At 29.5% G+C, this 25,774-nt stretch overlaps 1 protein-coding gene across 2 annotated transcripts; it reads right to left on the bottom strand.

Annotated features, from left to right (window-relative positions):
- On the bottom strand, window positions 1–25,774 carry LOC106682962 (SURP and G-patch domain-containing protein 1). Of its 2 annotated transcripts, none has more exons than XM_014424131.3 (11): window positions 25,446–25,774; window positions 25,256–25,360; window positions 20,555–21,058; window positions 18,279–18,366; window positions 14,362–14,483; window positions 13,006–13,104; window positions 11,793–11,920; window positions 5,227–5,478; window positions 4,311–4,471; window positions 2,133–2,262; window positions 1–458 (listed from the first exon to the last, which is right to left on the bottom strand). In XM_014424131.3, exons 1-11 carry the CDS (start codon window positions 25,711–25,713, stop codon window positions 432–434), a joined length of 1,884 nt encoding a protein of 627 aa, XP_014279617.1. In that variant the 5' UTR covers window positions 25,714–25,774; the 3' UTR covers window positions 1–431. The 2 variants fall into 2 exon arrangements, with proteins under 2 accessions (XP_014279617.1, XP_014279618.1); XM_014424132.2 differs by having other exon boundaries at window positions 18,279–18,357.

Genomic DNA, 25,774 nt, shown 5'->3' with positions numbered 1-25,774 from the left:
TTGCTTTTAATAATATGAATTATATTAATTTTTTTTTTAAATACTGTCAAAATATAAAAACAATTAATATACGACAAGAATAAAAAGTAATGAAAATTACAAGGAAAACACAGAAAAACCATTTAAAAATACACACAAATGCATAATTTAATTTTAATATTAAAATATATATAAATATAACAGTAATTTCAATAAAACTGAAAGATAATATAAAACTTTATATTTAAAGAAATGCATATCATTTAATACTTAAAAGGTTACATAGTTTAGAAAGCAATGAAATTCTTGAAGCTATCTATTGCATTAAGAGGATTATCAAAAGTTATATATTACTATTTATAAGACTTTCTCTTTTCATAATAATTTAAAAACTAAAAATTAGCTTTAATTACATATAAACATAAAACACGTCAGGCACCCATATTTATATATCAGTAATATGGTCTTCTTGGATTATTCTGAAAAAAATATATTAAAAAAGTAATTAAAATATTAAAAAAGAAACTATTTCTCAACAATATATTTATATATCATTATAATAAAATGTTTCAACAAAGAAGATGTATATTTCTTAATTCATTATCATCTTCAATCTATTAAATAATTCTATAACTATAATACTTCTGAATATTCTGAATATAATTTTATAAAGGTTAACAGAAACATCATAATATTACATATTAGGGAAAACTTGTCAATTTAAACTTTAAAGGGCCAACAATTTAAGCAAATTACATGCCCTGAAAGTATGTAAATCGGTAAAGTATGAAAATATTCTTAAAATTTAAAAAAATTCCAACTAAATAATTAATGAAGCCTCGGTAATGAAATTAAAGCAACTTATTACACCCAATATTTTATAACATTATATACCAATATTTATATTGATTTTAGGACAACCACAATATTTGCACACCCATTAGAAAAAAAGGTTGGGTATATCAATAAAAAAAATCGAAGGTGAGTCTTAGCGTCCTCAACATTTTTCATTTTGAAAGAAAAGGTTTTTATTTTACAAACATTAACTTTTTTTTTTCAATTTAATACTAAGTACAAGCCTTTAAAAACTGAACAGAAAATATTGTGCATATCATGCTAATATGGTTTTTATTTGACCCATATATCTTCAAACCCAAAGATACAAATCTTTTGAAAAACCAAAATAGGCCGACACACTTTTACAACAAAATGGCCACTCACAAAAAAAACTAATCATTTAAAAAATTAATCAATACCTGTGTTTCAATTCTCTGAATAAATTAAAAACAGGTAAAAAAAAATTTTGTCAGCAACAAACATTGACTTATTAGAAGATATTGGTATTGGAAGATTTCACATTTTGTATCGTTTAATCTCATATTTTATGAGAGGATATGATGACTGAGTGCATTTGAATGAGGGTCCCAATTAAATCAGCCAATGTTTGTTGCTGACAATTTTTTTTCCTATGTTTTTACTATATTCAGAGAGTTCAAAACAGGTATTCATTTATTTTTTAACTGATTTTTTTTTTTTTTTTTGTGAGTCCATTTTGTTGTAGAAGTGTGTCGGACTTTTACACTCACAAAAAAAAAATCATTTAAAAAAATTAATGAATACCTGTTTTGAACTCACTGAATACAGTAAAAACATAAGTAACAAAAAAAATGTTGTCAGCAACTAATATTAGCTGATTTAATTAGGCTCTACGTCCAAATGCACTGTCATCATATCCTCTCATAAAATATGGGATTAAACTATACAAAATCTGAAATCTTCCAATATTTTTTAAGCAACCCAAAAGGCATTAAGATGTTTCATATTCATTTTAATTTAATTCATTGAAATAAACCAACGTTTAATAAGTTCAAATAGAGTCTTCCTATTCTGCTTTCACAAAAACTGAAATCCTCAAAACATCTAAAGGAATGTGTATCTCAGAGGATGAAAGACTATTATATAAAACCTGAACTAAATTATCATACTACTATCATCATTAATACTTAATAATTATCATATTTAGTTTCTGACAGGTTTTAAGAAAGCAGAACCAAGATATTAGGGAGAAAACCCCTTTATGTATTAATTATGGAACAACTAAGTACCAAAATAACAACCAAAAGACTGTATTAAAATTGATAAATAATACTTACTAAAGGATTAGGCCTAAACCTGTAAGCTAACATCATTCTTTTCCTATAAGCATCATATTCATCATCCCCAGTACTAACATCATCTGGTCTTTGATGTCCAAGACCTTCATTGGAATCACGAACTTTACCCCTAAAATTAACAAAAATACATCACTTCTATGATTACACCAAATTTATAAAACAGATTACATGATTAAAACAGCATATGGTCATCAAAACCTATTATTTATAATATAATATAAACAAAACGCTAAAATGTCAATTTTTTCACTTTTATGAAAAGTATCCAGTAAAACCAATTTTCAGACAATCTTTTATTTCTTATAGTTTTTAAAAGTAAGATGTTCAGTGATGAATATGGTTTCATTTGACTTATAAAATAATGATAAATGAGGTATAGGTAATACATAAATCAATGGTAGCTGAAAAAGTTACTTTAAGAAGAGAACATAGATACTGACAGTTATGGTATGCAGCCAGCAAAAATGTTAAACTACATCAATGTCAAATCCTGTCTTTTCTGAGAGAGACAAAAAAATTTATAACATTACATTGCTATCATATTGAGGTGAGTGTTCACAGAATAGAATGAACAAGTAAGTGATAAACTATTTAGTAAAAAAAATAACCATTCATTTTTGTACATAAAATTTATGCAAAAAGAAAATAACCCTTAATCTAACCACTTTGGACTTAGCTGGTTTCAAATTTTAGCTAATGATATATAAGTTAATCTAGTCCTATATAGAACCTTTTTATGTAATAATTTATCTACAAGGAAATAATAAACAATAAAAAAAAAAAAGGAAAAGAACCTCTAAGAAGTTATTGAAAGAACCTAGAAGTTATTGCTATTTTTGTGATTTTCAAAAAATAATTTAAAAACCAGGAAAGGCAAAAATTATGCACAAACGATTTTTATTTTTCGGTAGCTACAAAAATTTGTATTTTAGGGTTTCTCGAGGCAGAAATAACGAATGTAAATTTTATTCTAGCCAAGAATACCACAACAGATAACATAATACATTTAAATGAGGAGAAGATGGTTGGGGGTGCACCCACTAATCCATGGTCAACTATCTCTCATAATTATAATACATTTAACAAGAGATAACAAAGTTGTAAAGCAATTGGGAAAGATCACAAGGTCTCGACTTTTCCCGTTCGAATTGGAAGTCCCTATTATTCCTTTTTACTCTTTTAGCTAATCATAAAATTCTTTAAAATCGTGTATTGATTTATTTTTTATTGTAGTTAACAATGAGAACTGTCTATACTTAATAAATGAACAGAATAAAATAAAGGTACTTAAAAGAAAGATTTTTTTTAAATTCATCTTTTAAGCCCTGTCAGACTATTTCAATGAGGATAAGATCTATCTGATATCTAAGACAATTAAATAATTTATTGACTTACAGAGTTTAATAAAATCGTTGAGGCCATTTTTGAGAAAATTGAAGAAATATGAAAAATTGATACAGTAAAGGGAAACTTCTGGTCTGTCGATTTTATCGAAAAAGTTACTGTCACATCCTAAGCATATATCCACCTTAAATATGTAATTTCAGTTTAATTTTTATTTTTGAGCTAGGCTGACCACATACACATACATAAACCATTATGCAAGACTTACTTATTTGGACTTAGGGGACCTCACAACATATATTTGGACTTAGGGGACCTCACAACATATATTTGGACTTAGGGGACCTCACAACATATTTATCTCAAAAACTTAAATTCATAATTTTTCACGATCACAATACTTTCCCTTACTATATATTTCATACATAGATAAGCAAAAGTAAAAAATAGATTCATTGTCCAATAATCAGGCAAATAATTACCATCAAATTCACTAACATTTTAATTAACCTAATTATAAAATACACTCATAAACCTAATAAACATATTTTTCATCTAAAATTGAGTATTTTATATTATTTTAAATAAGTCTAAACAGTGGTAGGACAAAAATGGTTGCTGGGAGATTTATTATTTCACATAGTTACACTGAGATGTGATTAAAATGTTAGTTCAGAAAAGATTCTTAATGAAGCAATTCGGACTCCATTGCATAGGATCGAATCCTAAGAAACATTGAAGAAAGAACATGTGCCTCCATTGTTCTTATTATAAGTGCATTGTTAATTAATATTAGCAATAAGAAATGATTACTTGTTAATGGGATCCAGTCTCCCAGCTCCATCAGACCCTAAACCTTGCCCTTCACTCCAGCCAAGTTTTTGAAGCATTTGGAATCCCTTGTTTTCCTCACCAAGTTTATATTCCTTATAATCGGAAAGATCAGGTTCATCGCCGCCTTTGGCTGCTTGGTACTGAAACATATATTATTTCATTGAAATAAAATGGAGAATAAAAAAATAAATATTTTATAAAAGGTTATAATTTAACATGTAGTAATCCTAATTAAAAATTAAATAAACAAAAACTAAATGGCAAGACTGTGGTGACAGCATTCTGAGATGTGATGCCCAAGCATATCAAAGTAAGAAACACTCCATGTTCCAATTATGACCTGGGCATGTTAACTTTCGTCATATGGCATAACCACAGAATAAGTATCTACCTTTACACTATAGACTAAAATGATTTAGTAATCAGTCGGGTGGTTTAATCCACACTTCCTGGCCTATTTGAAATACATAAGTGCATTAAACCAGTAACTAATCAAAATGAAATCTATAAGTCAATACTTCTTTGAAATTATCTTAAATAGTCTAGTATATTCAACAAATTATACATTAAAAAAAATAGAGAAGAAACATTTTACAAGGAGTAAGGCAGTTCAGAGGATTATTTTCTGATGTATCTTAGATCAACTTTGGAGGGGATTGGGGGTTAAGAGAATTTCCTGACACATGCCTCTAAAAACTGGTACCTGATCCTGGGAGTGACAAATTTAGAGTTTGATTATGAATGCTAACCATTGGTCATATTTATCAAGTAATGAATTTGATAACAATCCCTTCATAGATTGTACCGGTATAGGTTTCATAAGTACTTTACAATTATATAAGAGTAACAAGACAAATAATAGCAAAAGAAAAAAATTCAATTTAGTTTAACTTACCTTGGCCATGAATTTTTTAAGTTCATCTGGAGGTAAAAAATCTCCAATATGATGTTTTCCTTTAGCCATTTCCGTTAAAGACTCTGCCCATTCCTGTGTAGCTATCATTTCCTTTTCCCTCAATTTATGCTCCCATGTGCCTTTTTCATCAATCTCTTCATCTGAATCATATTCATATTTGTTTTTACCAGCTTCTTTTAATTTTTCTACTTCAGCTCTTTTTGCCATCATATCTTGATATAGAAGATGAACCTAATAAAAATGAAGTAATTTTTAACAACAAATAAATTTGATTACTGATTATTATCTTCCCACAAACACCTCAAATAGTAAGAGAATATGATCCTCAGGCAGTTAATATTCTTATAGGCAGTTACCACACTTATAGACCCAATTTATAATATGGGGTTCAGTCTGTAATATTTTAGAATAGATTTATTAAATCACTGTCACTTAAATATACCTAACAAAACAATACATATGATAATAAAATTAACTTTTATTTCAAGATGGTGACACTGTCTATAAATGTTTTCCTAGGATCAAACATCTCATTCAGATTAATTTTAAATACCGTAAAATCCCTTAAATGTAGTCGCTACAACAAGAAACAACTGCATTGTTTGTCGAAGATCATTGTAATACATAGAAACCTTTTAAAAATAATCAGATATTTAAAAAAAAAACAGAAGTTAACTTCAAATATATTTCATATAAAGGTAAGTCAAAGTAAAATTGTATATTATTATTAGTAAATACATTTTTACTTTCCATTAAAATTTTATTTTTATATTTTACAATTTATAAATTATTTTTTAATAGATTTATTTTACTAACACTAAGATAATGATGTGAAAATGGGATCAAAATTATGTCATTTAAATTTTAAAAATGAACAATTTTTCACTGTTATTACTATTTAAAATTGAATTTTATAAGGAGAAATGTACAGAAAAATGGCAATCAAAGGTTGATTACCTACAGATCACTGCTCTGGAAGAATAATGACACAACTGTAAATTGTTTTGAAACTGACTTTTTAAGGTAGGCTAGCTCTAAAAAGGATTTACTGGATATTTGTAAATTGACATAAATGTACTTATGAAATTCCTCCCTCGGAAAATTATTAAGTACAGTTATATCGACTCATAAACATCTAGTGAATACATTTTTGAGACCGCCAACACAACAAGGTCAATTTCACAAAATTTAGAGTTGCATCATTCGTCCGGACCAGTGATTATGATTTAAGCTACATATATTGAAACATTAATATAAATTAATAATTAATTGTTTAGATAGAATAGGAAGATTCCAAACAAAAAGCCTTAAGTTTCTAAAATACTGCCAAACATAACAATTAATCTGTCACTTATTTAGTTTTGTCTTTTATATCCAAGTTTTATAAGCATTTTTAAATTTATTAACAATTAATTTGAGTATTTTGAACGTATGTTTTAAATAATTTATTATTGCTAAAAGAGGTAGGAGATTACTATATTAGTCTCGAGATAAAACTTTTTTCATTAAAATTACTGAAGTTCCCTTTTCGACAACATGTTTAAGTTTTTAATACCATACATAACAACAATACATCTACATGTTTCACTGTTGTCAACCTTTGTTTAACAAGGTTGACAACCAAATTTGGCCAAATGTTTTCCCTTTAAAAATCACTCACAACAAAGTTCTTTAACGTCCAAATAAGTTTCAGAGCCGTCTATTGAAACATTAAGAAACTAGTAGTAAAATATAATTCTATCTTAGATAACCTTTAATAGGAAGCTATAATTTTGAAGATTTTTCTCTAAAACTAAGGTTATATCAGTGTTTGGAAATTGAAATTTACTGACTATGTAAATCGATAATTTAGATTAATCACTCATTGAAAATTTAAAACCAACACTATTTTCGAATCATTAGGATACAGTTTTGAAATACATTATTATTACTTTTACTTTTGGAAAATTTCCAATCCCTAATTTTGTTTCCAATATTCAGAGTGCTAGATTTAATAGAAATGACTGAATCAGAGAAACATGTTATATTTCAGCCTTTAAATAACAATAAATAAATTGTGTATCTAGCCACCCAGAATAAATCAGTTCTTATTTATTTGATCCTATACATGTTTTAAGTAATTTTCCTCAATTAAGAAAATGATGTTAGAAATAGTAAATAGTTTTTAACAAACAAAATAGAAATGTGTTTATAAATATTTTAATTTTATTTTCAATATTACTTTTATGAGTAAATTTTTTCCAAGTGAAAGTGAAACATTTAGAAAAAATAAATTATAAATACATGAAAGAACAAAGCAGTTTTAAAGTTATCGGGGGTAAATTTTTCAAAATTTAAACTGTTAAAACACTAAACTAAACTAAATTATAATGTGTAAATGTGTAAAAAGATGTATAAGAAGATGGTCAGGGTTGCGGTCAAAGGAGAAACAAAAATAGTTTACAACTATTTATTTTCCTGTATAGGAAGATGGTCAGGGTTGCGGTCAAAGGAGAAACAAAAATAGTTTACAACTATTTATTTTCCGACGTTTCGCCCCACTTTGCAGGGCTTCATCAGGGTTAAAAAGATACAAAATGATACAATGATAAGATACAATGAAAAGAATAAAAATACAAAGATAAGATACAATCATAAGAATAAAAATAAGTAACAATGGCAAGAGTAAAAATGTAAAATATAAAGTTAAAAAAGTACAGGAGAAGTACATAATCAAAAACAATACAATACAATGTTTATACAATAAAAAAAAAAATAGAGATTAAATAAACATGAAAGAATAATTATAAATAAAAAAATAAATAAATGAGCAAAGAACATATCAGGACAACCTACCTGTTCAAAGCAAACGGATGAACAGAAAGAAATAATGAAGCGGAAGCGTGGAGGAGTGGGGAGGAGGTAGCCAGCCAGCCGTTCAATTTCAAATACGTCGCCTATACAGGAAGTAGTGATAAAGATATGACAAAAAATGAATTTTTTTAAATTTTTTTTTTATTTTTTTTTATTTATTTTTTTTGTACTACTCTTTATTTATTTTTACTTATTATTTGTTACTTCTTTTACAATCATTGTTATTATATCCTATATTGTTTTATTTTCTTCAGTATAATCTCGTATTATTAGTAACGATATGTGTTATTCTAATTTTACTTAGTTATTACTATTATCATATTTTTGTATTCTTCTCTTATCATTTTACATTTTTCGTCATATCTTTATCACTACTTCCTGTATACACGACTTATTTGAAACTGAAATAAAGCTGTTAAACGGCTGGCTGGCTACCTCCTCCCCACTCCTCCACGCTTCCGCTTCATTGTTTCTTTCTGTTCATCCGTTTGCTTTGAACAGGTAGGTTGTCCTGACATGTTCTTTGCTCATTTTATATCATTATTGTTATTTATTTATTTTTTTATTTATAATTATTCTTTCATGACGTTTATTTAATCTCAATTTTTTTTTTTTATGGTATAAACATTGTATTGTTTGTATCATATTGTTTTTGTTTTATGTACATCTCCTGTACTTTTTAACTTTATATTTTACATTTTTTTTATAAAAAATTTTTACTCTTGCCATTGTTACTTATTTTTATTCTTATCATTGTATCTTATCTTTGTATTTTTATTCTTTTCATTGTATCTTATCATTGTATCATTTTGTATCTTTTTAGCCCTGATGAAGCTCTGCAAAGTGGGGCGAAAAGTTGGAAAATAAATAGTTGTAAACTATTTTTGTTTCTCCTTAGACCGCAACTCTGACCATCTCCTTATATATCAATTGTACGGTCAACTATATATACATATATAAATTATAGATGCATTAAATAACAGTGCTGTTATGAAGTTATTTAGTGTGAATGTTTCAAAAATGAATCTGATAAAACATTAAGAAAAACTAAATTGAAGTGGTAGCTGCAATAAAGACACTTAAGCAAAACATGTTTTTAAGAAGGATAATATACAACCTGTTATTAACCTAATTTCTGGTATACCGGGTTATTTTCGTTATTTGAAGTGCTTGATTGAATTGAAATGGTTTAATCACAGAAACATTTTATACTTAAAATATTCCTTTATTGTTATTATAAATAATAATTAAGGAAGAAATGAACCATGTATTCTTAAACCTGGAAAACTACAAGTTCTTATTATTTTTATCTTTTACATCTTTTTAAGTAATTCTACTCTATAAATGAAATGAAGTCAAATACAGTAAGTAGTTCTTAACAAACATATGAGATGCGGTTTGTGTAAATTAACATTTAGATGATATTTTTGAAATCCAATTTGTGAGAAATAAGTGCGGGGCTTGTGTGCGGGATCCATGCAATAAACATACTGGACAGGTTTTTGAGGAAACAACAGTTTTACATAGTGATTCCATGAATTTACAAGCAGTTTTACTGATGCTAAGAAAAAAACTGTTAAAAACACCTCAAATTGACAATGTCTTTTTGTTGGAAAGCTTTAAAAGAACAAGACAACTAGCTGGTTCAGATATAGACATTTATTTGGTTAATCTAAACATTTGAAAACTTAAACTAAAATAAACTAAGGATGAATAAAAGTCACAGTTCTGTAGATAAATACACTGCTGCAACTTTCAAACTGGTCAAAATGGCTCATAAACAGTCGAAACGTCCCAAAAGCCAAGATGGCCACACTGGCACTTCTTAAGGGCAGATAGGGTCTATTTATTTTAATGTATGATGCAAGCTGACTAATTAGCAACAATTTATATTCAAGTCAAAACGTCAGAAACACAGAAGAGGTCGGTATCAGATTGTAATGTTGACTAAAAGACTCAAAAATGTCTAATAAAATAACATCAACTAAATGCAGACAGGGCAGGTTACACACTATCATGGGCACTAATTAGCTGGAACTGATCTAAAAACAAAAATGGTCGGCCTGTTGCTAGGCGACGTCTTAGCAACGGTTATCGACCCTTAGAAACTGTCTCTATTACTTAATTATTACACAAATATAAATACATATTTTTCTTCTCAAATAACTAAATTCCAATTAAAATAATATAAAGAGAAATAAATGTAACAAAATTAAACACTAATACTATTTACAAAAAAACACAAATTAATTATAATATATGGCGTTAACAAAAACAAAGATGAAGACTTGTTTAGTTTTTAGAACTTTCATAACATTTATTTTACAAAATTTCACTTATTTTTACTTAACATATAGTATTCAATTCATTCAAGAATAGATTAATGAATGAGGAAGCTAAATATTATTTATTTTAAAAACCCTGTAACAGTATTGACAATCATTGTAAACAAAAAAAAAGGAGACCTGAAATAATTTTTTTTTTTTTTTTTTAAATTACACATATAACTGTGAAATCCCAAATTAAAACACCATATTATTTGACTTTTACCAGATAGTTATAAATAATGATTTTGACATTAAGATTCAATAACATCTTAAAACCAAAAAATAGTAATATACTAAAATTTTAAAAAGCATTCTCCTCAAATTTGCTCGAGTACCTTTATTGCAGCTACCTTAATTTAATGTTCTTAACGGTTTCTTTTTTGGAAAATTTACACTTGATAATTTTAAAACAGAACTGTTCTTTAATATATTTATAATTTAAATAATCAAAATGTTTTAACAGTTTTAAATTAGGAAAATTTACACTCAATACCTTTAAAAACAGCACTGTTCTTTCATGTATCTATAATCTAGTTTTTCTAAATATTTAATCACTTTCACTTGGAGAAATTTACAATTGCGAAAGGAATATCGAAAATAACATTACAGTGTTTATTAATATACATTACATCTCACCTCTTTGTTGAAAGTATTTACTAAATCTAATCTCATTTCATTAATTGAGGGAAATTACTTATAAAAATGAATAAGATGAAGTAAATATGAACTTATTTTCCTGGGTGACAAGATACATGGTTCATTTCTTTTTTATTGGTATATAAAAGTTGAAGTATAAAATGTTCCTGTGATATTCAGCCATTTCAATTCAATCGAGCACTTCAATTATCAAAAATAATACGGTATATAAGAACTTAGATACGGTTGCATATACAAGTTGTATATTAACACAATAGTTCAAATAGTTGCCATAAAGCAGAGCTACAAAATTAAAAACAGCTGACAGACGGTTTAGTTGGTGTACAATGTAATTGTAATAATTGGTTTTATTTTTAATGTCAATTCATATTGTCAGTAAATAACTAATAATAAAGACATTTTATTTGAATTAATTCTTACTATTATTCAATTAAAGTTACAACAATATTTTATTTTAGAACAGCAGGAATTTTTCTCATTCAGGTTCTGCCTTAAGATGTAATCAAAGTATCCAGTTACTCTTTAGTAACCACTAAGGAAGTTTGTTTTACTAAAATAAAATTCCTATGCAATGTCTTTCAATTCCTATTCAGCTTGAAGATAAAAACAGTATAGTTTGAAAACAACTTGATCAATAAAACTAACTACATTTTTTAAAATGAATAGAATGTACTGCAGCTCAGTTTTCCTTAACTGTGTACAACTTACTTTATAATTTTCTTCTGCTTTTTTCCAATCTTCATCAGATAAATTTGTTGAGCCATACGCAGTTAGAGCATACTGAAGAAGGCCAGGGTCTGTCCTTGTCACCTTGCTTATCATATGACCAGACATCCCTAAAAAGAACAATAGATCATCCTATATGTATGTTTATAATATAAATGTATATATTTATTAATTTTTAAATAATAACCAGAGTAAATGGAAATAAACTAAACAAAATCAAGGAAAAACTGTTGGTCTGTTTTACAAACATAATTCCTCAATTACTAACCAACTCTATTAGAAATGTTTTCTATTTAAAGAGAATAAAGTTTTGACACAATTTCATGTTAAAAATCATTAAAATTGAACTAAAACATTTTTCCTCATATTTGTAACAAATATTAACGGTAACAATGTATAATATAAGTATTTGGCAAACAGAATACAGAGGTTCCAAATATATTTAATGGATTTGAATATTTGGAAAATTAATTACTGAGCTTTAAATATTGAATAAACAGTATAAAAAATAAACCTGTACCGCTAGAACTTATCAAGGGTCAGGGGTGTTTGTGTGTGTTGTGCAGTATTTAGTAAGGAAGTACTGTTACTATACCAACAGTTGTACAAGGAGGTGATTTTATCATAATCACGATCGACTGCCAGATTTTTTCCCCAACTAAGAATACCCACTTTATGAGGCTGAGTAGACCCCAGAGGGCTCCCAAGCCCACATGGTTGGTTTACGGTTATAGTAACAGGATAAATAATTATCTGTTACAGCTAAAATCGAGCCTGGATCCTAGGAGTTAATAACAAAGTGCCTTACCACTGAGCCACTGTGCTACCGAATAAACAATATAGAGAAATAAATTTATATTTTAAAATAAAAATAAAAAAACCTCTGTTATTTAAAAATATTTCAGAGACAAATCAAGTGAAATCTCAACACTTTTTTTTTTTTTCATTACTATACCTCACCAGAGGTAAAGATTATATAATGAGACTTCAGATGGTATGAGATATTAAGAAAAACTAAATATGAGGTAGAAAGGCTTGGTGATTGAAGAACTAAAGATGGTCAGAAGAAGGATACATAACACTTAAAATTTTTGTAAGTATTGATGAGTTATATTATTATTATTATTGTTGTTGTTATAGTAACAGATATAATTTATGAATACAATTTTTAAAAAAATGAAATTAAAATAGTTACCTGTCACATTTATTTTTGGAGCAATTGAAGTTAGGTTCATTGCAGTAGAGATGTTCATATCCTTTTCATCACTCCAGCGACTTTTCCTTTTTCTTTCTCCTGAACACATAAATACAATTGTTGAATCAATCTTCATACAAACATTTAATACACATTTACAGGGCCACAATATATGTGCTATGTTTTACTGTGATTTATTTTCTTATAGATAAAATAAACAGAACTTTGACTTTTCTTTTCAATGAAGAAAACTTGCATACAGATCTGCACCACTAAATGAGATATAAAAATTTTCTATTTCACCATTAGCTGTTTCCTATAACCGAATCCATTTCAATAATTACTGTGATCTATCCCTTTGGTGTTGATTTAATCCAACAGTAGTACGAAGTTTCAGAAAATCCAAAAGATTTTCTTTAGACATTCTATTCATGTGAAATTAATATTATATTCATATGAATATTAAAACTGTCTTACGAATTACTTTTCTAATAAAAATGGAAGCTTTAAAGTTTTCGCAGAAGGTAATCATATTAAATAAATGTTTGATCATTGATTTTAATGCTCAAAAAAAGGCTATAACTGAATGAATGATAAATATCATTACTACCATTGATTTCTAAGAGTACCAGAAGCATATCGTCCAGGAGAATTTTAATTTACTGTATAAAAAAGGTAGCAATCCATGAACACAAAGAGTTATTTCTGAGTTTTTGTTGGGAAGCTAAAAACATCTAGTTGTTTGTATTACCTTTCTGAAAAATATTCTACAATGCTCTGTAAGGTTTATTAAGTAATTGACTACTGATTTTCAGACTTGTAAACTACTAGTACTACTTTAAATATTTATTTATAGGGGTAATAAATAATTTGAAAGAACCATAAAATGCTCAAACTTCTATAAGTGGAACAGTAGAGTAACCAACTGCTTAACAAACTAATCTAGCCGGAGTAGTAAGTTCGAGATTTAATCCATGTTCCACAACAGAATAGATTTTAACTGTAGCTGTTTGAGTCCTGTCTGTTCAAACTTTTATTCTTTAAATTTTTCTTTGTATTCATCCATGTATAAAATACTTTTTTTTTGTTTTATTTGATACTATAATGTCTTTTTATATTGTCTAGTTATTTTATAAGAAATTTTATGTTTAAAAGGAATACATAACTTTTATTATTAAATAAATAGTTGCTTATTATAGTTAATTATTAATTATAAGAACAATTATACAAAAATAAATTGATCCTTTCTTCTGTTGTTTAGTCTGGAGATAATTTTCCATAAAGAATTAGAAATTACTTTAGAATCAACATTCCTTCATAGAGGTTATAATAGACCAATTAATAAATAAAATTAACCTGATTTCAATGGTTTCTGATCATTTTCAGATGGTTCCTGTTTTATCTCTGCTATTGGTTCTTCCTTGATAGGCACAGTGTCGCTTACTTCATCAGGAGGATTTTCTTTGACAGCAGAAAACCTAAACATAATGAAATAATGCCATAAATAGACTCAATTATACAAGCTAACAATAAATTAGAGATTAATAAAGACTGGATCTGTAAATATTGTAGAAATAATATGAGGATTAAAAAACTTTATATAAATTCAACGAATAACCTCACTTTTAAACGAAAAACAAGCAATTCATCATCATTAGCAATTACTAACACGATCCACCATACAGTGAGCTGTCAATAAGACATTCCACTGAGCAGTAGGTTGCTCCACACAGATTCTATTTTTTATTTATGACACTAAAGAGCTATCAGTGACAATTTTTCCATTTGTCCAAATGAGCATTAAACATACCATTACTTTATGGTAGTAAATATATATACATATATAATATTTATTTGAGATAGAGAAACGGAATTCCTTCATTCTGTCCAAACCAACACTGCTAGAGTAGTGAACCCTCGAACTGGGCCATAAGGAGAAGAAGGGGGCTAGTTGTGCACTGAAGGAGGTTATATCTCCTATCACAACCTGTGAAGAACATTTCATTCATGCTTCTGGTTTCTGTTTAAGGACAAGGATTTTTTACAAGAGATAATTAGCCATACAAAAGTAATTTAATTATCAATTCATGTATAAGAGTTATTTATTTTCACTGTATTAATAAACTCATTAAAAAGAAATAAATTATTCTTTATTTCTTAAATAACAATGGCGATACTCTATATTAATTATTAGCTTTCTAGCAGTTAATAAGGAACCAAAGAATTCATATGAAAACAAAAATAGTCTACTTCAATTTTATTTCATAGGAAATATACCAATAAAGAGGTAATACAAATTAACTGGTGTCCAAAATTCTGAAGCACCAACTGTATTTAAAAAGGATTTTTAATTCACTAGAATATTTGGAATATTACTTATTGATCATTCAATATTAAATAAACAACATAATGGAACGAACCAATTTACAGCGGCTGGGTGTATATTCTTAGCCCAGAATATTTAACAATACTAACTACATTTTCTCAGGAAAAGATGAAATTATAAAATAATGAACTTATAGATAAGTTAAAAATAAATGCTATTATATTTATTATAAAATTATTAAGATGGTCAGGAGAGTGGTCAAAAGGTAACAAAAAATGGTTAAAAAATATTCATTTACCAACGTTTCGCCCCATTTTGTAGTGCTTTCGGCAAATAAATAGTTGTTTATTTAACTATTTTTTGTTTCCTTCTGATCTCACCCCTGACCATCTTCTTCATAATTTAAAATAATACGGTCAATCATTCATATATATTTATTATAACATTATGTAGTTTATTCTTAGACAAGATTCTTAGATACAAATGAGAGAAAAACTGATATTAGAAAATAAGTATGATAAAGAAACATTTGTAAACATGAAATCAAGAAGTGAACAAAATATTTTTTTTTTAATCTAAACTTAAGCCCAGTTCAGTATTTAAAGGTAATTGAAAGAATAATGAAAAAAGTTTGTTTATTCATTTCTCAAAGCTACTATACTTAGTAAAATCTGCATAAACTTTTCCAATGACTTGGTTAACAAATAACTACTTTACAATCAGATCTCAAGCAGTATCTCAATATTGTAGTTATGCCTATTGATTTCCCACTTAGTAGAACCAATAATTTCACTAATTACTACTAACATAATGTTCTTTCCAATTTTTCACTCCCTCAATTTTCAGAAGATCCTCGCTTCTGCTAATGCAGGGCACAATTCAAATAGTTTTCAGCATTTCCAAGGTTTAATCGCATTAATATTAGGTTTAGTCGCAAGAGAATCACATTTGGAGCCCTTTCTGACCAGTCTATCTGCCTTTTATTCTTCACTAAACCTGAATATCCAATAGGAACCCATTCACAATTAATTAAATTATATAGAGAGAAACAGTTTATCAATATTATTATTATATTTTTTATTGAATTTCTTAATCACTTAGTGCAATAAATGTCTCTTGCTAACAAGTTTATTGTATATTAATCTATGGCCTTCTCAAGTAGGATTGAAATACAGGCTGTGAGACTCAGTAATAAGGTAAGTCAGTCATTTTAAACAATTTAAGCCTACTGTGATAATATCTTTTGATCCAAAATATTCATGAAAAATCAGAGAGTCTAAAGTGAATGTCTTCCCATAACAGTAGATGTCAAAATATTTAACAATCTTTTGCAGATTATTACATCCAATAGTAATTGGTCTATTATATTATATACTAAGAATGACTATGGGTTAAGATGAAAAAGGAATGAAAAAAATAATATTTAACAAGAAAAAAAATTCAATATTTTGTAGCTGCAGGATAGGGTACGATTTCAATTGGCCCAGACACAACCTTTATCAACTGTCAAACCCTTTTCAATATTCATTCCATGACTATGTACGAGATTTTCAGCCAAGTAATTTATCCTGGACTCAGCTTTTGAAGTTCATGTTTGTGCTCCTTTAATTCTCAATTTTTCTTTAACTGTCAGATATTTTTTTGTTTCTCTGTGGTTTTCCAATGAATTTTCTTATTCTTTTTTATTTATACCTGGGTCATTTTCTCATTTTCCAAGGGGGTAGAATTTTCAGTATACTTTATCTAAGACATTTTCAAAAAATTTTTAGTCTCATATTTTTACTATATAACTACTAAACATGCCGGAGAATGTTGCTTAATTGGGTACATACCCAAATGAATATCTAATTTTATAATTTTTTTGTTTGCAATATAGTTTTCAAGGGTTAGGGGACCTGATTTGTTGACAAGGCACTATCAAATGATCAACAATTGCTGATGATATGATTGGAGATGAGCAACTCATATCAATTATGTATTTTGAATAGAACTAGTTACAGGGGACAGGGAATTCAAATAGAATATAACTTTTAAGATGTTGGGATAACAGTTGTAAATTTAGTATTTTTACAGCTCCCTAATTCAATCAATAGTTAATTAGCCTAAAAAAAAAAAAGTCAAATGTGAGGAAATCACACTGGAAGATTTGGAATAAAAAAAAAATGCACTGTTCATGAAGTTTACTCTTCATATCATTCTGTCCAAGAGACTGGGTTAAAATCTTGGGGACACTTACTATTATAAGCATAATGTGGCCCAAAATCTCCACAATCACAAATGTTAGTGGTAAACATGACTCGACATAGTGATGAAACTTCAAAAAAAATAATTAACCGTTTAATTCAATCCCACTGGCTGCTCTCATTTGCTTTTAGTACACAACCTACAGCCAGGGATATACCAAATGGCTGGGATTTTGGCCACTAAACTTTCCTTATTTCCAGAATAATAATAATAAATACACACACAAACTATTTGTTTTTAGATGTTCAAGATAAAGGGAGCATTGACAGTTAAGGCAAGAATCCAGAACCAGGTACCACAAGCCTCCCAGTGGTCTGTTCCAGCTCCCTTTACCGGCTTCAAAGTGTTAAAAAGATAGGAGTTCAGAGAACAAAAAGAAATACAAATATAATTATCAATCTAAGCCTCCACAGAAAATTAATGGTTCATACAACACTATCACACTATCATGAGTTTAAGTATTGAGGTTAACTGCATAAATAAATTATTTATATTAATAAAATTTGAAAAAGAAATTAATTATTTTAGCAATCTGTATAAAATGAGACTATTTCTCATTAACATACTAAAATATGAAAGACAAAGGAACATAATTTATCTATAATTTAGTCATAGTAAAAAACATGTAAATAACAGAAAATAGCTATTTGTATAACAGAAAAAAATCATAAAATAATTGTAATAAATTATTGTAAAAACTTACCAATCCTTAGAGTCTGGTTCCTGTTTGATTTCCAGAGGAGGAGTGTAACCTTCGCTCTGTGTATTTCCCTGGATTTTCTCTGCAGGAACTAGGAAACTCGAGTCAATCCATCTATTTCATATTTATCAAACCATTCTAAACACTGTTACCCGGTCTTTAGCCAGTTTTTCTATTATTTTTTTTTTCATTTTACTTTTTTGATTAGTAGCAAGATAATCGAAAAACTTAATCATCTTCAAACTTAATAGCATATTAAAGAAATGAAAACTTTCCAAAATATCATTTATTATTAATTAAGCCAATGGATTAAATTACTACAAGATTTCTAAATACAAAGCAACTTAGTCAAACAAAAACAAAAGAAAAAAAAAACCTAGGCCAATATTATCAGTTCTATGATAGCATGCTAAACTAAATATTATAATTACTCAGAAAATCATGAGCATCAAGTATTCATAATAATATCATTAAATCTAATAAGAAGGAGCCAAACGAAAATTGGCTTACAAGTAATTGAAATCAAGACCAAGTAGTATACAGAAGAATGCACCACCTAACAAAAGTCAGATGAAAAATTGTGCTCAAAAATGTATATATTTAAATATCTACCTTAACTACAAACCACTTCACATGAAATTAACACTAAGCTCAAATACTGTCATGAGTGCTGGCTCTCCCATAGTGCCTCAGGCCCCCTAACATTGCATAGCCATTTAATTAAAAATAGCCCATAAAAAAGTTGATTAAATGGTATAGGTAATGATATTTCCATTAAACTATTTTTGGCCAATGAGAGACCAAAAATAATGAGATTTAATTAATAACATAAAACCTTCCTGCTATTGAAGTAAACCAAACTTTTTCTTTATAGTGTTCCACGGCTATGTTACAAAATGATTCACTCATATAGTATTTGCAAAATGTGAAAACTGAGGACTAGGCTGCGCCTTCATGTCTGGTGTTATATGTTAACTCCAACATAGTATTCTTATCTTGATACAACAAACATTGCCCCTCTCCTATTTTTTCCCAAGTACTGATATCTCTGAATAATTTAAAACTTGGAGTAAGATATTACATTTCTTAAGCCCTTACATTACTTAACTTCATTAATTTCCAAGGATAATACATCATGGAGTGGTAATATGATATGGAGGAATATCCTCTAAGAGCATTAGGGAAATAGGTAAATACAAAATTCTATAAAACAAATCTGTGGAAAGACAGAATTTTAGATGCAAGCAAAGTTTAATGCTGCCAATTCAGCACAAAAAAAATCCCAGAAGGCACCAAGTGATAATACTGGATATTATCTATAAAACTTTACAAAACTTAGGCAGCCAGTGAGCAACTATACCATGCCTCTGGATGGAGTGTAAAAAACGCAAAAATGTAGATCATCTCTAAATGAACTTCTTCAAAAGATGTTCCTTAAAAGTATAATTCAACTCATCAAAATTACAACAAATTGAGCATACAATTAGTTTGGAGTATATCCACAAAAATAATGATTATCTGGTTTTCAAAAATTAAATAAACTTTAATATTTCAAACTTTTTTTCAGGAGGGATGCCTGAAAAAACAACTGACTCAAGATTAATTTTTGAACAAATGAAATTTCCTCTCTAGCCTTGTTTCAATACTGGGGTTTTAGAAGTAATAAAGAGAGAGTTTAGAATCATGTGAGGCATTTTTGAAGCAGAAAGATGTATACTAGTATTTCAGAGGACATTTGTCTGCAAATCCCAAAAAGAATGAGGGATTCAAAAATACCAGTTCAGCGGGTAATTAGTGAGATAAAATATTCAGCATCAATATCAATGGATTATTATTTTCTATTTCAAGTATACTAAGAAAGGTAAAATTAATAAGGCAAAACCACAATAGGGACTCATAAAAATTTAAAGTTAGTTGAAAATAAATTTTAAAATAACTAGGCAGAAGTTATAGTCATTAAAGAAAAGTTTAAAATGGTAAAGAATTTAAATGAATAAGGCAGGATACAACAAGATAGTAACAAATATTTTATTTTAGTTCTCTTACTAAAAGAATTTTATAGAAATAAATTATTCTGAATAGTTGATGCTCAAACTTAATTTCTAAAAGCTACCAACCCAATTGTTCAGTTAAATGACAGAAAAACTTTTTTTTTTCTGTAATACCTTTATGAATAGCTACATTATTTTAAATAATAAAATTAATACAAATACACATAACAAAACTAAGTTTATATTTAATTTTAAAATATCCACGAAATATTGTATAATATATATTACCTTGGTTAGAATTGAAGATAGGCGGCGGTAGGCAGAGATTTGGTATGTGAGGAGGCAACTGACTGACAGGGAACTGTGGAGGAGGAGGATAACGTGGCGGCAATGGAGGGGGTGGGATATTCAAAGGTGGAGGAGGAATATTTTGAACATTCATCGGCCTGGGTGGAGGTATAGACTGAGGAGCAATTGGTGGAGGAATATTCTGGGGCATCATGGGTGGTGGCATTACTGGTGGTGGGGGAGGTGGAACACTATAAGGGATATGATAGTTTTGTGGAGGTTGCTGTTGAAATTGTGGTAACGGTGGATGTGACTGCAGCACCGTTTGAGGTTGTGATAGCATTTGTGGATGAGGTTGTAGAGTTGCCTGCTGCTGCAGAGATGGGGTGTGAGTCAGAGAATCCGGAGGTGGAAGAGGAGGAGGAAACTGGGAAACATTTTTCGTATCCTCTTCTAAATCATTTGAACTGGTCTCATCTTCACCCTTTAACTCAATCTCTTCAACTAAAATTTAAACAAAAGTGAGTGCTCATAACTAAGTTTATTAAAAATAAAAATTATATAGTTAGTCTGTATAGCCATTTGTTTTATTCATGAAATTCTTGTTTGGCATTTTTATGATTTTTAAGTAAATGACTTATATGATTATTAATTATATTACATTATTTTCCAACTAGAACTACAATGGAATTATAAGAAAAGGTCCCATAACTCTTAGATAACATAAGTCCAACCAGCTTCATTATATAGCTAAATATCCAATAGCTATATTTGCACAAATTAAAATTAACTTATGATATTTTAGTTTCCCTTACAGGGTTACAATGTGAAAGGGAAAAAAATAAGGGATAAGTTACTGGACTTATCACTCCCATGTTCAATGTTCAAACAACAATTTATTAGTTTATTTTGTTATATTAACCAAGGATCGATTCTGGTGTTGAGGAACCTTCATGGGGCATACTCAGCCTCTATAATGAATTGCTACATCACTTAAGTATGAGTATGAAAGAACAAACTTGAAATATATTCTTTTTTTTCTTTTGTTAGAATTTCTTTTGATGATCAACAAGATTCTCTCCCTTGTTCAAAGAAAGTTTTTGCTTTTAATCAATTTACATGAGAAATGAAAATTTTGCCTCTCATTTTTTAAATATATATTTTTCTTAAAATGTACCAAGTGCTTTGAAAAAGTGGAAGTCAGTTGGAGCCATGGGAGATAATATGGCAGACATGGTATAATTTCAATTTTCAGATCTTTATTTTTTAAGTTGACTGAAGAACATTTAACATAATATGAGCTAGAAATTCAATTTATATCATTTTCGCCTGACATGTCTAAAACTGATTACTAATTTTCCAGTGTGCTAGATGCATTTTTAAAAAAAAATTCTTTTTTTTCTTACACCAAAGGAGGCATTTCAGCCATTCTGTTTTTAACAGGCCAGTATACTTTAGCTTTGTTCATGTAACTCTTATCTAAAGCTAAGTTCATCTTGCCGCACATGTAAATATGTGATCGCCGGTCATCTTACCATCTCCACACAGGACGCAGTCTGAAGACTCAGCCACTCCTATTCTCTTCAGGTGTTGCCACAAATAGTCATGTCCAGTGGTCAACCTCAAGCATGCCACTGCCACTGGTCTTGGTAAAATCAATAGCGCCCTCTATTGAGGCTAGTAATAGCCACCTCTTAGGGTCTAGTAATGCTGCCCAGTTCTTGCCCCCACATTTTTCTCTACTCCTTTCCTCTGCTCTTTCAGTAATAGCTCTTCGGACCATTTCTTTTGCCATGTCCATGGTAATAGGAAGAAGCGGCTGTGGTTGGCTAGCCCCTAACCGTGTAAGTCGATCCGCCTCCTCATTCCCATGTATACCGCAATGGGCTGAAATCCATTGCATTACCAATACTTAAAGTATTTCTCTTTCACTTTCTATACTTTTCCAGCATGCGAGAATTCCAGCATTAGCCGAGGGATGTCCAGACCCTATTGCCAGCAGAACTATCTTCTCTTCACTGGTGTGAGTAAGCTTTTCTAAAGCCAAAATAATAGCAGCTACCTCTCCATAAAAATTGTAGCTTTGCTTCAGCAGGTGATGACAGTTGGAACAGGTTGCTATAGATACCTGCACCCGCATTTTTACTTGCCACTGTAGCTGACCCGTCAGTGTATATATGGATCCATTCTGGCTCAGGGTAACGCTCGGCATTAGTGGCCAAAGCCACAGTCATTAGTTCTTCCGCTGGGGTCATGGATTTATTGATGGGCATTACTAGATCCATAGCATATGGAGACGTCCCAAACACTTTGTTTAGTCAAGTCAGGCAGAGGCTCTCTTATTTCAAAGTTCAGGCCTAGGCTTGTGATAATGGATTTCTTGTCTCAATAAATCTTAGCTGCGTTTTTAGTTGCCTAGGATTACCAACAGTGTTGGCCCAGTAATCACTGCCATTCCTAAGCACACGCTCGTAAAGGATGACGGCATTCATTTTTTGCCTATCTTTTAGGGACTCGATCTCTGTTTGCAGTTGCATGGCTAGAATCAGTGTCAATAGCCGCAACAGTAATAATCTTCAATGCCTCATTTTGAACTATATCAAGATGCCCCAGCACTGAATCGGTAGCTGTAACCATAATCCCAGAGCCATATTCCAGGACTGGTCTTATATATGACCTATAAGCATGTCTTAAAACCTCAACAGTTGCTCCCCATTTTATGGCTGCCATTCGTTTCATTAGTCGCAGTCTTGATTCTCCTTTATCTGCACCATGCTCACATTGCTTAGCCCAAGTTAGCTTATCATCTAGGATCAGTCGTAGATATTTTGCTTCATGAGTCCTGCTAATAGCCTTTTTATCAAAATTCACTCGGAGCTCATGCTGCTGTAAATAGTTGGTATACTGTCTTTTGCATGTTGATAATCATTTCGTTTTCTTTTGCCCAGCTCCTCATAACCTTAAAAGGTAACGTTGGCCCACTTTTCAAGAGTACAGATCCTACTGCTGGTCCACCAGATCATCAAGTTGTTAGCATACAGTAACACTTCTGTACCAGGTGATTTCTCCATCAATGTATCAATGACGTCATTAAATCATAATGTTAAATAGATTGGACTCAGTACTGCTCCTTGAGGGAGTCCCCGTTTTACTTCCTTGAATCCTGATGTGTTTGCCCTGTACCTTACAGAAAAATGTCCATTGGGAAAGGAATGATTTCATCCAGCCCATCAATTTTCATAAGGGCTAATTTGTGTATTAGCTTATCTCTCCATACTCAGTCAAATGCTGATCTAAAATCGATGAAGACAGCTAGTGTACTTTGATATTTATTAAATCCTACCTTAATTGCCTGGGAAAGGCAAGCTATATTCTCTATAGTATCTCTATGCTTCATGAACCCTGCTTGACGTTGTGATAAGCCTTTCTTGTTTTTGTATAGTGCAGATAGGAGTCTCCTTAAAATCATTTTTTCCACAACTTTACAGAACGCACTCGTCAGTGCCACTAGACAATATATGTGAAAAGAATTTTGTGGTTTACCTTTTATAATAATTGGAATGACCTGAGATTTCCTCCAAAGATCTGGGATATATCCACTTTCCCATGTTAAATTAATGAACTTTAGAATTAAGTTTTTAGTATTTGACCCTATGCGCTTGAGGAACTCTGGGTATACGCTGTCTATAACAGGCGCCTTTCCGCAATTTGTGTCCTCTAGGACACATGTCCTCATTTTTAAAAATGAAGAGGAACTAGTACACAATTATCGCTTGGATATAAGTACTCATTTATACACAATGAGAAAATGGTTGATCATTGTTATTAGTTATGTCCTGACTCCATAAAGTTATTCTAACCTATGGACTTTAGCTCCAACCTCAACTAAAAAGAATCTATTAGCGGCTTATTCCTCCAATTTGAGCGAACAGAAGAAAACAACTATAATAAAAATAGTATAGGTTATATATTAGTCAAGAAAACGTTTTTGACCTTTTTGTATAAATTTTGTAAAACAAAAATATCTATTGCTATATAATATATACTAATAAGTTTTAAATTTATCATTTGAGTTAATTTGTCTCAGCAATTTTGGAACATTGATTATAAGTTTTACCAATTTAAGCCAAAATTAATTTCCTTCACAAGTGTTCGGGGGACTCGGTTGTACAACAAGGTATCTGACATTTATTATGAACGTAAGATTTTGGCTGCAAAAAATTCTTTAAGAGAGGCTTCACAGAATTTTGAAAGACATTTTTGAAAATTTGAATTTTAAAGAGAATGATCTGGTAATTAAATTATGGTAAATGAACCCAAATTTAATGTGAAAGTTTGCAATTAACGCAACCATGTGATTGGTATAGAAGTTAACAAGGCTACAAACAAAATCAGGATAGTAATGATAAGGTGGGGTCTGTCAGATCCCAAATGGCTTTAAATTGGAATAACAGCAGATAATAACTGACTGAATAAACATGCCTAACATATTAATGTCCAACAAGAAATATATACAACCTGTAAATCATGTTTTCTTTCATTTAACTCACATCCCAGAAATTGACATTTCATATGTTTCAACACAATAAATATTAAAACCCAAACTTCATGTTCGATAATTATATAAATAATTTTGTTTTCCACATATGTAATTAGTCACTATATATATATATATATATATATATATCTATCAATAAATACCTTCAGTGCTGCTGTTTTTAACTGAGTCCCTTTCATATATTTCAATTTGTTTCATAATCTCAGGGGGACTAGGTTTCTCTTTATCTTTGTTTCCAGCATCTTGAGCTGTACAGTTCAAATCAAAATACAGATATATTATAGGCAATGTAATACATTTAAGAGAGGAAAACACCACACAAGAAGATAGTACCTTGTAAACCAGACAACTTTCGAAACTGATCAAGGAAAGTACCATCATTAGAAAAAACTAAAGGTTTCTTTTTGTCACTATTAACTTCATTAGACTGTATTTTTTTTAAAGCCTCTTCAGCTTCTTTTCTTTTTAACTGTTCTTGCTTTTCTTGAATCTGTCGTTTCTTTTCTTCAATCAATTGCTGCTGCTTTGTCATCTGTTTATACCTATCAACTCTATTGGTTTTAGAAAATAAGTTCTCACTCCTACCATTTTTGTAAGACATACTTATCTAAAACAATTTTATGTAAACCTATAACCTTACAAACTCATAACCACAATATATT

This window comes from Halyomorpha halys, unplaced genomic scaffold (genome assembly GCF_000696795.3).
Source record: "Halyomorpha halys isolate HHAL.00 unplaced genomic scaffold, Hhal_1.1 Scaffold453.1, whole genome shotgun sequence".
NCBI lineage: Eukaryota > Metazoa > Arthropoda > Insecta > Hemiptera > Pentatomidae > Halyomorpha > Halyomorpha halys.
Note: the sequence above shows the minus strand (reverse complement) of the source record. Positions and strands in the feature narration are given on the sequence as shown.